The sequence below is a fragment of the Helianthus annuus genome, chromosome 14 (assembly GCF_002127325.2).
Source record: "Helianthus annuus cultivar XRQ/B chromosome 14, HanXRQr2.0-SUNRISE, whole genome shotgun sequence".
Lineage (NCBI taxonomy): Eukaryota > Viridiplantae > Streptophyta > Magnoliopsida > Asterales > Asteraceae > Helianthus > Helianthus annuus.
Window position 1 is genome coordinate 77,088,791 of NC_035446.2, and position 16,446 is coordinate 77,105,236.

The following is a 16,446-nucleotide window of genomic DNA, read 5'->3' on the forward strand; positions in this document are numbered from 1 at the left end:
CAAAGCGTTATAGTAATTTACGCTTGCATCACACATTTGCAGGATAAGTGTCACGAATTGAAACCATTGCAAGGTATGTCCCATATTGATTGTATGGCCAATAAATATGGGATTTATAGTCCAAATAAATTCTGTCACCCCCCAGGATTAGTGTTTTGAGTTAAGTTCTTATGTTTGGGCTATAACAATGAGAGATGATGGCATGGTTGGTATTTCAACGCTCTCCCATGATGTCACCTAAGCACCCCACATCCCTCACTTGTGTGTATAAACTCATTAAAAATTAGTGTTTTAGAAATTAATTATTGAGTTAAATGCCCGGATAGTCCCTGTGGTTTAGTCTTTTTTCACCTTTAGTCCGTAACTTTCTAAAATTACAACCATAGTCCCTAACTTTTCCAATTTCGTTCCCGGATAGTCCCTGGCGTGGATGGAGGTTAGTTTTTTCAGTTAAGTGGGTGTGAAATGACTTAAATACCCTTACTATTAAAAAAATAACATTTAAATCAATAAAAGAGTTAATATATAATTTACGTGGGGCCATCTTTTATATTTAAAACCTAAAACATCTCTGAACCTTCTTTTCCATAACCACCATATCCACCCTCCGCCGCCTCCAGCCACCACCTCCACCCTCCACACAAGAACCTGCAAATCCATACCCCGTCGTGGTTTTCTTCCGACGCACGTAAACTAATCACAAAATTACTAGATCCGAATCCTGATTGTCGAATCACAATCGATAAAATCATCGAATCTCCATGGTTTACAAAGCAAGCTCCAAAAAAATTCTTGTCGTAAATATGAAATGTAAGGAATCCGAAACGCTAAACGTGTTTCATATAATAACGTTATCAGAAGGTTTCGATCTATCGCCCTTGTTTGAAGAGAAAAAACGAGAAGAGAAGAAGGAGATTCGTTTTGCGATAGTGAAACCGGCGGAGATGCTGGTGGCGAAGCTGGAAGTGATGACGAAGGCGATGAATTTAGTGTGAAGAAAAGTGGAGATGAAAGGAGTTTGAGGATGCAGGGAGATGAGATTGGGAGGAAGGGGAGGTTGGGGATTTCGATACACAAGCTCAACACACTTCTCGTAGTCAAGATAAGCTTTGTTCTGCAATCAATCGTCTCATTGACGGTAACCGATCTTACGACACTTCATGTATACTGAAATTAGGGCTTTCGATAATCCTTCACTGTATATGTCAATTGTGTGTTTGAATTTAGGTTAACTTATTAATTTGTTGATTTGAATGTGTTGTAGATGCTTTCACGGTTGAATAGTTGAATCCACGGATCTATTGTGTACTGTACTGATTAATTGTTTAGGTGTTTGATGGTGGGTAGTTGTAGGTGGAGGTAGACAGGTGATGGTGGGTAGTTGTAGGTGGAGGTAGACAGGTGATGGTGGGTAGTTGTAGACGGTGGTTGTTGCAGGTGGTGGTCGGAAGAACGGTGATGATGGTGGTGATGTTGGTTGTTGTATGGGAGTGATCTATGCAGTTAATGTGGAAAAATATCGGATATCGGTCAAGGACCGATATTTGAGATATCGATTATCGCGGTGGGATATCGGTGGGATATCGGTAATTTATAATATAATATATTTTTATATAGAACCTATATAATATATGTATACAACATTTTTATGTACTAACTTGTAAAAGTCTAGGGTTAATTTTAATAAATATATAACTGGAGGATAAAATTGTAATTCAGTTAAAAGTAAAGGTGTGTAAACAAGAAAAAGGAGTTGATTTTTATAACCCTACTACCGTCACTGGTAAACTAAAAAAAAAAACCCTAAACTAAAGCAGCCGTCATCCTCTTGTCTATCTCCTCCTTCTCTGTTCCCTCCTCCATCTTCTAAACCTAAAAACAAACGGCCGACAGACATATCTTCTTTCATTCTACGATTCAGCAGGGAAGGTAAGGTTCAATTAGCAGGTAAGCTTCGATTCAACAACTTCGATTAGCCACCATTTCTTCTCTATCACGATTGAATTCTCTATCACCAGCAAATTATGTGACTATAGTTGGGCCTGTCGATATTATCGGTGAGATGACCGATATCAGAAATACAAAATATCGGCGATATATCGGTAAATATCACCGATATTATCGCCACCGATATTATTACCGATTTTTCAAACCGATATGCCAGCCAAGGTCCGATAACCGATATATCAGTGAGATATCACCGATATATCGCCGAGATTGACTGCATAGGGGGGGTGATTGGGGATGAGAGAGAAGAGAGAGGAAGAAATATGGTTCCGGTTGCAGAGAGAACAAGAGAGAAAAGGGGGGTGGGGTGGGAGTGGGTGTAAGATGGGTCTCACTTTCTTTTAATTAGACATGTAAAGGGTATTTATGTCATTTAACACACTCTTAACTGAGAAAAGGAACTGATGTTAGGCCTAGGGACTATCTGGGAACGAAATTGCAAAAGTTGAGGACTATAGCTGTAATTTTATAAAGTTGGGGACTAAAGGTTAAAAAAGGGCAAACCACAGGGACCATCCGGGCATTTTTCTCTTAATTATTTTAACAACTTTTCAACACAAACAAACTTGTAGCTATGTAATTTTCGACCAAATCAATTTCGAACAAGCTTAGTCACAAACCATTTGAACAGCCGTATCTACATCCAACTATTCCATGATATCTTTTACATGCTTCTTTCTTTATTACTTCTACTCTTCACAACAACCGAATGTTTGTTCCACCAACAATCATGCACAAACTCAACATACAACAATTAAATATATCTAACTTACAATTACAATGCATAAATGATTATTTCTCCATTTTGATGGCCCGGCCCGACCTGTAGCCATGGTTTCAACTCTTTTGACTGTTTCGACTTCTTTAAAATACCCCCAAAAACGTGGCAACTGCGAAAAGTAAGAACAGTACTCCGCCCAGATACCCGACCTGACAAATTCCACATAATATCCAATTTTTAACAAGTTGAAATAATCAAAAGAATCTGAAATGAGATGACTTGAGTCAGCATAAAGACGTACCAGTTTCTCTGATATATAATTGGCAAGAAACGCGCCCCCCACTGCCGCTATAGAAGTTGCTAGCAGGTGACCAGCAATGGCTCCACTTGCCACACCCCATGGAGACTGTCATAAATATCAAAACAAAGGTGACTCATAAGACGGGTTGGACTTGAAACGAGTCATTTTTAGTACACTCAAATGGGTTGGGCTGGGTTCAACCGAACATACTTTTTTTCCATTTTTTAAAATTTTTATAGAGTTAATTTGTTAATTGTGATTTAAAAGCAACACTACTACAATAACAATATAAATCGATGAATAAAACTGTTTACGAGGTTGTAGGCATTATAACACACGTGAGGGAGTTTTAATGTATCAAAATTCCAACTCTTTGGAAAAAAAAGAAAAAAAAAAAAAAAACTGTTTTTAATGCAGTGAAAACAAGTTGGAGTTGAAATGGGCATTTCTGGTATAGTCAAACGGGTCGGGTTGGGTTGGGTTCACCTGCACATGTTTTGTGTCCATGTTTACAACTTTTTATAGATAAATAAGATAATTTATGTGTTGATTGTGTTAAATTAAAGAGTTAATTATTGTTTTCGTCCCTGTGGTTTGTAAAAAATCACTATTTCAGTCTATTAGTTTAAAAATTGCGATTTCAGTCCCTGCTGTTTCACTTTCATAACCATTTCAGTCCATGTGGTTTCACTTTCGTAACCATTTCAATCCATTATTCTGTTAAGTACAGGGACTGAAATGGTTACGAGGTGGACTGAAATGGTTACGAAAGTGAAACTACAGGGACTGAAATCGCAATTTTTAAACTAATGGACTGAAATAGTGATTTTTGACAAACCACAGGGACGAAAACAGTAATTAACTCTAAATTAAATTATGAGCAATATGATTAATTCATGTTGCAACATTATGGAACATCAGTTGATATTTTGTTATTCTTGTTATAACTACTTTTGGACAAGTTGTGTACAGATAATATTGTTCAGGGTGTAAGCTGTAACATCTAAGGGTTATATTGTGAAGTGTGGAAACATCAAGGGGCATCTTGAAAGTTTAGTTGTTACCAGCAGCATATAAAGGAGTTCAACAGTGTTTAGATCTTTATCTTTCATCTTCTCGAAACATCTGTTCTCTCTCTCATCAAGGCGATTAGGGTTTTGGTTTTGTATTCAGTTTGATCTCGTGTGAGATCTGATCTCGTGTGAGATCTGTTTGTATCAGTTTGTATAGATTAACTGATTGTATCAGTTAATCTCTGTACTTCTTTTCTTTGTATTGTATAGATCTCACTATTGGTGAGATCTAGGGTTTCAGGGGGGTTTTTTGGTTTGGTTAAATAATAAAGTTTTGTCACCGTTTTGTCGCTTATCTTTGTGTTGTTTGTACTGGTTTTGATTCACATACCATTTTTACATGGTATCAGAGCTATCTTGGCTCTTGTTTTTTGATTGTTGATTTGGTTTCTTGTGTCTTCCGCTGTTTCTTGTTGGTTGTTTCTCTGATTGTTGTTTGATTCTGGGATTTTTTTTGAAGGTTCTATTCTCAGGAACGATTGGTGTGAATCGAAGTTTCTTGGTGAAGGTTGAAACCCTAGTCTAGGGTTTGGTGAGAAATCGAAGATATCTGGTGCTGTTAAAGACCCGTGTTGGTCTCTGTAACCCTAGAAGGCTACAGAGCAAACTGACCGGTTGTATTGTCTTCTTGTCTTCTGATCTGTAACTATAGCCCTAAGTGAAGGCTATAGTTCTGATCCACTTTGAAAGAAAACGCACCCGCTGTAAGATCGTTCATTTTGTTTTCTGTTTTTTTATTGTTGTTGACTAGTTGAAGTCGGGGTAGTGAGGACCGGCACCATTGCTTGTTGTTGTTGTGTGTGATATCTGTTGTTGTTGTTGTGTGTGATATCTCCTGATTGATTGTTGATTGTTGAGTATCTGAGTCTGTTTTCTTTGGTCATTCGTTAGTGTATTAGAAGAGGCTCCTGAGTTAAGACATGTCCAGGCACCTGTGAGTGATGAACCTGGAGTCTTGACACTGACTCAGTTTCGCCGATTAGGTCTTGTTGTTATCTGTTTTGATATCTGTATTGGCTGGTCTATTTGCTGCTGTGAGTTTTGTTTGTTTGTTGCTTGAATGGGTGATACTAGTAGTTCTACACCTACCTTAATTGGTAAGTTAGATATAGGGGATCCTTTATATCTGCACCCAAGTGATTCTAGTGCTTTGACTATTGTAAACATAAAACTGAAAGGTACAGAAAATTATTCAGTATGGTCTAGTGCTATGAAATTAGCTTTAGAAGCTAAAAATAAATATGGGTTTATTCATGGAAAATGTGTTAAATCTGAGAATGATCCTGTATTAGCTAGCCAGTGGGATAGGTGCAACTCTGTGGTTCTTACTTGGCTATTGAACTCTATATCTGAAGAACTTTTCTTAGGACAAGTGTTTTCTAAGTTAGCTTCAGAGGTGTGGACAGACCTCAAAGAGTCCTTTTATAGGGTTGATGGTTCTATTGTTTATCATTTGTATAAGAAAATTAATAGTGTTTCTCAAAATGGCACAACAGTTGCAGAATATTATAACAAACTTACAACAATGTGGAAACAATTTGATGCCATGTTGCATTTACCTACATGTTCTTGTCAACTTGCAAAAGATTTTAATGATTTTTCAACATTAATAAAGTTAATGCAGTTTCTTATGGGACTTGATGATGTATATCAGTCTGTAAGAACAAATCTTTTAACAAGAGACCCATTACCCTCAGTGAAAGTGGCCTTCTCTGTAATTTCCAGAGAAGAGTCACATAGAATGTCCAGTACTGGGTCAAAAGTTCAGAATGTGTCTATTGTGTCTAAACCTAATCAATCTTTTGATCCAAGAAAGAAAGGTAGTAGAGGGTCTAATATTGTTTTAAAGTGTACACACTGCAACATGTTAGGTCATACTGTGGATAGATGTTTTGAGATCATTGGTTATCCACCTGGGTTTAAAAGAAGAGCTAATAATAATAATCAATCTAATAAGGTGAATATGGCTAATGGTAATAAAACTAATTCTGTGAATGGTATGTCTTCATCTGTTGGAAGTTCTGGTTTGCCTTTTACATCTGAGCAGATTGCTAAGTTGTTGAGTCTAGTTGGAGAAAAAAGTGGATCTGAGTCTCAGAATCAAAATGTAGGAGGTGAGAATTTTAATGTGTCTTATTTTGCTAGTTGTTCCAGTTCTGTCGGTTATACTATGAATGGGTGGATTGTTGACTCTGGAGCTAGTCAACATATGGTTAAAACTGATACAGATTTAATAAATGTTGTTGATGTATCTGAATTCAATATTACGGTTGGTCACCCCAATGGAACTAGTGTCAAGGTTCTAAAGATTGGTGATTTGAAATTAACTAATGAAATAGTGTTAAGAGATGTCTTTTATGTTCCTGGTTATAGTGTGAATTTACTTTCAGTATATAGATTGTCTAAGGATAACAATGTGAGTGTTGTGTTTAATGACACTAGTTGTTTGTTACAGGATTCCAGTTCAAAGAGAATCCTGATGAGTGGTAGACAGGATTGTGGTCTGTACTTTGTAGGTAATTCTGGTAATTTGATGCATACTTGTTTTAATAGTGTTATTAAGTCATCTACATGGCATAGTAGGTTAGGTCATCCTTCAGATCAAGTTTTAGCAGTATTAAAACAAACACTTAATATTCAATCAAGTGAGCATGGACCCTGTGACATATGTCATAGGGCTAAACAGGTCAGAGTTCCTTTTCCTTTGAGTGAGCACAAATCTAAGTCTGTAGGTGATCTTATACACTTAGATGTGTGGGGTCCATATAAAGTAACAAGCTATGATGGGTATAAATATTTTTTAACCGTTGATGATTATTCTAGAGCTGTATGGTGTTATTTTCTCTCCAGTAAAACTGAAGTGTTTGAAAATATAAAGGTGTTTTATGAACTTGTGTTAACTCAGTTTAAAAAGAAGATAAAAATAATCCGAAGTGATAATGGGACAGAATTTGTTAATAATCAGATGCATAGTTTTTGTATATCTAAAGGAATATTACATCAGACGTCGTGTGCTTATACACCACAACAAAATGGTGTAGTAGAAAGAAAACACGGACATTTGTTAAATACTGCTAGAGCTTTGATGTTTCAGGGTGGTCTACCACTAAGATTTTGGTCTGATTGTGTTTTGACTGCGGTTTATCTTATTAACAGGTTGCCATCTTATGTGTTAAATGGTAGGAGTCCTTTTGAAATGATGTTTGAGTTTAAGCCCTCGTTGTCACATCTTAGAAACTTTGGATGTTTGTGTTTTAGTACTGTGTTGCATGATTCAGACAAGTTTTCTTATAATGCTGAGAAATGTGTATTACTTGGTTATTCTAGTTTTAAAAAGGGATATAAATTGTGGAGTTTAGATAGTAAAAAAGTGTTTTTTCAAGAGATGTCAAGTTTTATGAAAGTGTATATCCATTCAAAGTTAAAAATTTTGACAACCAAGAATCATTTTTGATAATCAGCTGAATCATGCAAACTTTTTTGATAACATTTTGTCTGAAATTTCTAGCATACCCAATGATGAAGAGGGTACAAGTGGTTCACATGATCCTGTTAGTGGAGATCAGCAACCATTGTCTCCCTCTACATCAGCCCCTGTTTCAGGTGTTGAAGTGGGCCAACAAACTGGACACGAGGGCAGTAGTGGACAGGATACAAATGAGATGGCAGATAACACTATGGGGTCAATTGTTGAAACAAACCAGTCTGAGGGTAATACAAGTGTTAGAAAGTCTTCTAAAAATGTGTCTATGCCTAAAAAGTTTGGTGATTTTGTTGTTGAAAGAAAAGTTAAGTATGGTATAGAAAAAGTTGTTACTTATGCTCATTTGTCTTATGATAATAAGTGTTTTGTTGCTGCTTTAAATAAAGTGTGTGAACCTACTTGTTATGATGAAGCAGCTAAAGATGATAAATGGGTTAATGCTATGAATAGTGAGATGGAAGCTTTGTATAGAAATAATACATGGGTATTGGTTGATCTTCCTAAAGGAAGAAAACCAATAGGTTGTAAATGGGTTTTTAAAGTTAAATACAAAGCAAATGGGGAAATAGAAAGATATAAGGCTAGGTTGGTTGCCAAGGGGTTTAACCAAAGAGAAGGGTTGGACTTTGGTGAAACTTTTTCACCAGTTGTTAAAATGACTACAGTTAGAATTGTTTTGAAGTTAGCTGTTAATAATAATTGGCCTCTTTATCAAATGGATGTTAATAATGCTTTTTTATATGGCATGTTGTCTGAGGATGTTTATATGACACAACCTCAAGGTTATAGTTCAAAAGATAATAAAGTTTGTAAATTGGTTAAATCTTTGTATGGCCTTAAGCAGGCTCCAAGACAATGGAATGAAAAGTTAACTTCTGTGTTAACTTCTATGGGTTTTGTTCAAAGTATCTGTGACTATTCTTTGTTTGTATTGTCTAAACAAGGTGTATTTGTTATTTTACTTGTGTATGTAGATGATATAGTAATTACAGGAAATGATAAATCTGCAATTGAGAATGTTAAGAGTAGTTTAAGAGAAAATTTTCATATTAAAGATCTTGGCTTGCTTAGATACTTTCTAGGCATTGAAGTTTTATATTCTGATGGTTGTATTTGTTTGTCACAGAGAAAATATTGTCTTGAGTTGTTAAATGAGTTTGGCTATTTGGGTTGTAAACCTGTTACAACACCAATTGAGCAAAGTTTTTTGGTCACAAACAAGTGTAAAAGTGATCAAAAAGTTTTAGAAAATGTTAATGGTTTTCAGAGATTAATAGGAAAACTGATATATTTGTCATTAACTAGACCTGATATCAGTTATGCTGTTCAATTTTTAAGTCAGTTCATGCACAGTCCTTGTCAATCTCATCTTGATATTGCTCTAAGGTTGTTGAGATACTTAAAACTATCTCCTGGAAAAGGGTTCAGTTTTAAGAAGTCTGGTAATATGACCTTGACTGGATTTGTAGACAGTGACTGGGCTAAATGTCTCAAGACCAGAAGGTCTGTTACTGGATATGGAATCTTTTTAGGGGAAACTCTTGTTTCTTGGAAGAGTAAAAAGCAAAATGTGGTTTCTAGATCTACCGCGGAAGCTGAGTACAGAGCTATGTGCTCAGCTACCTGTGAAATTATGTGGATTTTAAATGTTCTGTCTGAGTTAAAGATTTCCTGTAGTCTACCTGTTAAGCTGTACTGTGATAGTAAATCAGCTATTTCTATTTCTCAAAATCCTGCATTTCATGAAAGGACTAAACATTTCGAATTGGATTTACATTTTTTAAGAGAAAAAATAGCTGCTGGTATTGTAGAACCTGAAAAAGTCAGTACAAATATGCAGGTAGCAGATATCTTTACAAAGGGGTTGAATGCAGCCCAACATCAGGCTCTTTGTGAAGATCTATGTCTCTATAACATGTTTGCCACATGAATTATGGGGGCATGTTAAATTAAATTATGAGCAATATGATTAATTCATGTTGCAACATTATGGAACATCAGTTGATATTTTGTTATTCTTGTTAAATAACTACTTTTGGACAAGTTGTGTACAGATAATATTGTTCAGGGTGTAAGCTGTAACATCTAAGGGTTATATTGTGAAGTGTGGAAACATCAAGGGGCATCTTGAAAGTTTAGTTGTTACCAGCATATAAAGGAGTTCAACAGTGTTTAGATCTTTATCTTTCATCTTCTTGAAACATCTGTTCTCTCTCTCATCAAGGCGATTAGGGTTTTGGTTTTGTATTCAGTTTGATCTCGTGTGAGATCTGATCTCGTGTGAGATCTGTTTGTATCAGTTTGTATAGATTAACTGATTGTATCAGTTAATCTTTGTACTTCTTTTCTTTGTATTGTATAGATCTCACTATTGGTGAGATCTAGGGTTTCAGGGGGGTTTTTTGGTTTGGTTAAATAATAAAGTTTTGTCACCGTTTTGTCGCTTATCTTTGTGTTGTTTGTACTGGTTTTGATTCACATACCATTTTTACAGATTGTGATTTAAAAACAATATCTTATTACGATAACAACCTAAATAATCGAATAAAACAATTTACGAGGCTGTAAGTATCATGGCACACATCTAATAAAACAATTTACGTTTTTATTTGATCTATTAAACCCAATTGAGATAATAGCAGAACCAAAACCGACCCATTCATGATTAAACGGATCAAAATTCCAACTACTAGAAGGAAAACCAAGCATTTATTGTGCAGTGATATACCTGAGCTGCCCCAAGAGCTATGGTTGCAAGCATCGAACGGTCACCCCATTCCTACAAATCACACGATAATCTTATTTCATGATAAATAATCGGCTTTTACCCAGAAAAAAAAAAATATATATATATATATATATAGGGGAAAGTTTAAATGAGAACGCTAAATATTGTGAGAACCGTGAGAACAAATGAAAAAACTGCAAGAACTTGGTCAAAAACAATTCAAATTCAAAATTTTTTTCTACACTTATCATTATTACTCGAATACAATGTTAGAAATTTAATTTACACGTTTAAATTTACATGAATTCGTAAATAAAGAAAATTTACACATGTGTACGTTTGCCATTTACACATGTGTAAATCTGTTATATTTACACATATGTATTACACATATGTAAAAAATCTAAAAAGAGTGATTTTGAAAGAAGAAATGAATTATTTGATGTTGTAAATTCTTTTTTTGATGTTGTATCTTAATTACAATGAGTTTTGTATTAAAAAAATTGGTTTTGATTGGTTTTTTCATTCGTTCTCACGGTTCTCGCAATATTTAGCGTTCTCAAGATAACCCTCCCCTATATATATATATATATATATATATGTAAATATAACCAACATGATGAAGAGAAAAGAGGGTTACCGCAAAAAATACAAGACTAAACGACTTCCACAGTATTTCAAATGGATTCTTGAGCTGTTTAGACGCCTGAATTTACGCAAAATATTAAAATTAAAAACACAAATAATAGATTTAAATCAAAAGAAATAAACAAAGGTAAAGGGTGATGAATGATGATCGTTGATCACCTTTTCTTTTACGAGTTCCTCAGCTTCCGCAAATTCGTCAAGTTCGTTACTATTTTTCCCACCGTTTTTATCATCTTTTGATGGCAAATCCCATGCATCTTTGATCGCTTTGAGCCCAAAGAACATCAAAAGAGTTACCGCTGCATATTCTCCAATTGGCAATGCTGTTTAAGTGAGCAACGAAAAGTTAGAAATATATTAAAAAAGGAAATAAAATCATAAATAGAGATGGAAGGAGACTAGTGACTTGCTTGTTTGAAATTGGGCTGGTACTGAATTAAATATCCGTCCAATTACGACCGATAAAACAGTCATTAGTGATAAAGCACCCATGGATCCCAAGATAACCTGATCATCAACTGTGAGACACTAAAACATATGTGATACTAATATTTATAGGTGGCAATCCCTAACTTGTCAAAATGGTAAAAATAATCTTAGCTGAAAAGCAAACGAGTCAAATGAGTCAAACAGGTCACAAGTTGCCCAAAGCATGGTTATACAAGATATAAAGTGTTTGGAAAAACATTAGGATGTTACCGGAAAAAATATACTTTTGGTAAATAATATTTGATAAGCCAAATATTTATACAATATATAAAATGTTTGGAAAGAAAGTGTTTAGGGTCAAGCCCAACTCAACAGCTTGCAAATCGTGTCTTATCGTGTTTAACAGGTCTCTGACGACGCGATGACACAAGTACTAAACATGAATACAACTCATTTAATTACTTTATATCTCATGTCTATAGCGCAGTTGTATGTTTTATGTACCAAAAAGAAGAAATGATGGATCTTAGCCTCCTAATTTTATTAATTTTTAAAAAAGTAAAAAAAAAAAATCATGTAGTGTATTTTTTAGTAAATAGGTCTAATCGTGTCTTATACAGGCAACCTATTGCCCAACCCGGCCCAATCCAAACAAAAAAGTACCCATTTTGACCCGCTACCAACCAGCCCGACCCGTTCATTTTGCCACCTCTAATAGTAATTTATTAGCAATATATGGAGATCATACCAATCCTTTATCATATTGCATGGCCAACAAAGCTGCAATGAAAAACGTCTGATCAAGTAAAGGAAGGGGATATTAGTTGCTACTTAAGGAGAAATATAACTTCATATAAAGATGTCACTGGTATGCGGTTAATATTTAGTTACCTTATCTCCGATTTCTGAAACAAAAATCAATGTAAAAGCAGCAGTGAACCCAGATTTTGCTATTGCTGCTAAAAGCGTTGAAGGCGCGCCCTTTCCAAAGGCGATTATTGAAAATACTAAAGCGCACCCAGATAGCACAAGGGCGATTGAGACCGGATACGGTATTTGATTTGGAAGCTTGTTACTGCCCAACATAAAAGTAAATTTAAAGAATTTACGGTTGGCTAAATAGAACAGTTACATTATTTGCATTATCAAACTAGTAATCAAGTTAAACAAGAATGACCAAAAGATCAAATCTTTACAAGAAAAGATTCAATCATCAAAGCCAAAAAATATTTACTACCATGTGAATTGACAGAAATACAAAATCAATGTTGGGTCACGATTGTGATGGACATTCGATCAACATGTCATGCTTTTATACCAAATTTATAGACAAAGAATCAAAACACATGTTTTAGTCTTGGTTTTAAAAAGCGTGAGGCGCTCCGAGGCGCTTAGGTCCCAAACGCCAAGGTGAGAAGCGAGAGCTTCCCGTACACGAGGCGTTGCTCTTAGGGGTGCAAAAGAGCCAAGATACTCAGGAGCTAGGAGCTACTCGAGCTTGGCTCGAAAAAAAGAAGACTCGATCCCGAGCCTAAAAACAAGCTCGTTTAGTAAACGAGCACGAGCCTGAGCTTCGCTTATCGAGCTCAAGCCGGTTCGCGAGCCTATACGAGCCTACTATTATAATCTTTCATTAATATATTAAATATATATATTTAAATTATATTAAAAAATTATGAAAAATAATTAAATTATATATAAAAATAATAATTATAATAATAATATAAATTAACTAACAAATAATAAACGAGCCCAGCTCGAGCTTGAAAAAATACCTACGAGCCGAGCTCAAGCTTTTATAAGTTAAACGAGCTCGGGCTCAGCTTGGCTCGTTCGCACCCCTAGTTGTTCTATATACAACGACAAGTTGCATGTCTCTCATCTTATTTACACATCAGCCATTAATAATTTCTTCATTTGGTTGTTTTTACATATCGGCCTCCTAGAGACTCTAATAGGCTAACATTGACCAATTTTGACCCAGATGTGCATGATGCATTGCATCAAGGCCCTGAGGCGTTTTCCAGACCGCCTCACACTCGGGCACACTTTGTAAAACCAAGGTTTAGTGTAATGTCAGAAAGGCGAACAAAATATAACTCACATATGTGAAGAACTATCACTTTTTGGATCATTAGAAGATAAACTTTGGTTTTCATTTTCATCATTCTCTGCATAGCCCCCGGATCCAACACTGGCGCTAGATGCGTTTGCTCTAACACCGATCCCTGCTGAATGCGGTTTCAACACGCCTCTACATTGTACTGCATAAGCGAGAAAGTAAAGTTATTAACACATAAATAACAGAAAGTCAACCAACAACAGTGTACAACTTAGGCATTAAAAAGTCAAAAATTCTCACTAAATTCACATCATTGACTAACTTATTAAAAAATACAACCATGTCAAACAATGTCTTGGGAAAGTTTCACAACATATGTCAATATTTAGTGTAAAAACGCTTAAATCATCGGTTTCCTAAATTTATGTGTTTATTTATTTCTTTAATTTCACTAGTTAGTTGTCAGTTTTCTATACCGAAAGCTTTGGAAATGCCTGCAAAATTTAGACCATGCGTAATGGGCATTATAGGGGTGTAATTGTGTGAAGGACTTGATAACGTCCCCAAAACCGGCCCCGTGGGCGTTATAGGGGCATGAAGAGGGAGGGGCGTTTCTAGTAACGCCAAATGAGAAGAAAAAAATTGGGAAGTAATGATGAAAGGGTAATAAGCGGCGTTAACCATTACACATTTTTTGAAGTAGCGTTATGATGCTTATGATGCTGATGTGGCAGAAAATGTCCGTTGGACATTAACCATTACGGATGGTCTTAGAACTCCCTGTACAAGGGATCTTGATGTAATATCTTTCTCACTCAGTAATGTACCAGTTTCTCTCTTGAGTTATCCCTTATATTTTTCATGCTTCTACTCTGCATCCTATCCAAACCGAAAGATTTTTACTAGAAAGACCACTTTAATTAGATATTCAACAATCTCCAATATTCAACATGTATCATCAAAACTTGTCAAAACCCCCCTCTACTTTTCAACAATTCAACTATATCTAAGTTATACTCATACAGCATACTTCTTTATCACTTAACAATTGAAACCCAAGAACAAAACATCTACTAGACTACTTAAAAGTTGAAGAAATCAAGAACATATAGAATTGAAAATGATCGAAAAGCTTACATGAAGAGGATGAACAAGTGGTTCTTGTGGGTGAAGAATCAGCAGACGGCAACAAAGGCAGCTTTTTTCTTGAACTTGATGACACTAACACTGGTATTTGGTGGAGACTTAAGGCTGTCATCTCTGTGTTGAACTGGGTTTTCACTTGTTAATTTAGATCCATTTGGGTTCAGTGAATGCAGCTGAATCAATCGAGCTGAATGATATCGAATCTTGGGTTGAAGAATAAATGGGTTGAAGAGTAAAGGGTGTTAAGAAGTGTTGATGATTGAGGAGTAAAAATGCTATCTTTTGGGAGGGCAAAAGTCTGATTTGTTGTGCAGAGTTGGGTGATCTTGCCCGGCGTGTGGATGGATAGAGAAAGATGAGATAAAATGGTGCCAGGCTTCTAACGACGTCGTTTTATCCTATAGGCCAATTGGTTTCTCACTTTCTTGATGCTTCTATACTTGATGTAGAATAAATTCGTCTTAAGTTTGTTTACTTTTTAACGAGTCTCTTAATGGTTCAGATATCTTACTGGTTTAGTACTTAATGGTTCAGACTATTTATTTTGCGAGCAAATGTCTGAATGGTTCAGACATTTGCCTCTGAATGGTTAAGCGTTATACTGGCTCTTAATGGTTCACATAAAGTTAAATACTTTATCAGTTAGTGTTTGAGGTAAACTAGTGCAGATTATAAACGTGTTAATGCATTAATAACATGATTGAGGACACAATTTGTTTAACCCGTTTATGACGCATAACATGTTTAACTTGTCGGGGCCAACACGATATGTTTATGACCATTCAAAACGACAATGGTTTATAGTTTTCTGGATAGCTAAATAAGGATTTTATATTTTGGTAACTTTTACTTTAACGTGTTAATTGTGTCTTCTTACTTATTAATTGTGTTTAATGAATCGTGGCAATAATCTTATTAAACGTATTGTGACATTTGTATGATTAAACTACATATATTTAATCTTGTTAAACATGTCATTCGTGTAGTTGATAGTAAAATTCAATCACATTAAATTTGTTGTGTAGTGTAACATGTGTAATTAACATATTTGTGTTAGTGTTTAAGAATATCACACGATGTTCAACTTCACTACTTGTACGTGTCTTGTTATATGTGTGTGTGGTTTTGAGGAGGCTATGAACTAGATCAAAGTTTTAATTTGAGAGGTTTAAGAAGCTGGATGGTATTACTAAGCTTGAGAAGGGGGTGAACGGTATTCGTATCACGACCTATCTATTAGCCGAGACTTATGCATGTGATTGTGTTTCTATATATTCATGATTGTATTATATTTGGGTTATGATTATTGTTTCCATATTTAGTGCTAGGGTTCAATCCCTATATAAAGGGATCCTTTGTAATCTTATTATTCATTCAGTAAATACAATTCATAACCACTTTTGGTAACTTGTAAAAGTTGAGCCAAATGGACGCACGGCGCATGGGTTTTGGTAACTTGTAAAAGTTGAGCCAAATGGACGCACGGCGCATGGGTTTTGGTAACTTGTAAAAGTTGAGCCAAATGGACGCACGGCGCATGGGTTTTGGTAACTTGTAAAAGTTGAGCCAAATGGACGCACGGCGCATGGGTTTTGGTAACTTGTAAAAGTTGAGCCAAATGGACGCATAGCGCATGGGTTTTGGTAACTTGTAAAAGTTGAGCCAAATGGACGCATGGCGCATGGGTTTTGGTAACTTGTAAAAGTTGAGCCAAATGGACGCATGGCGCATGGGTTTTGGTAACTTGTAAAAGTCAAGCCAAATGGACGCATGGCGCATGACGCATGGCACTTGTTGTTTTCTTCTGAAGGAAGTTTTGTTGTCTTGGGGGGAAACAACTAATGCGA

At 35.6% G+C, this 16,446-nt stretch overlaps 1 protein-coding gene across 1 annotated transcript; it reads right to left on the reverse strand.

Annotated features, from left to right (window-relative positions):
* Positions 1–2,580: 2,580 nt before the first annotated feature.
* On the reverse strand, positions 2,581–14,994 carry LOC110908462 (protein PAM71-homolog, chloroplastic). Its single transcript, XM_022153411.2, has 10 exons — positions 14,591–14,994; positions 13,496–13,655; positions 12,283–12,466; positions 12,140–12,187; positions 11,373–11,469; positions 11,122–11,285; positions 10,955–11,020; positions 10,315–10,365; positions 3,030–3,134; positions 2,581–2,937 (listed from the first exon to the last, which is right to left on the reverse strand). The coding sequence occupies exons 1-10, from the start codon at positions 14,709–14,711 to the stop codon at positions 2,872–2,874; spliced, it is 1,062 nt and encodes a 353-aa protein (XP_022009103.1). The 5' UTR covers positions 14,712–14,994; the 3' UTR covers positions 2,581–2,871.
* Between the last annotated feature and the right edge of the window lie 1,452 nt (positions 14,995–16,446).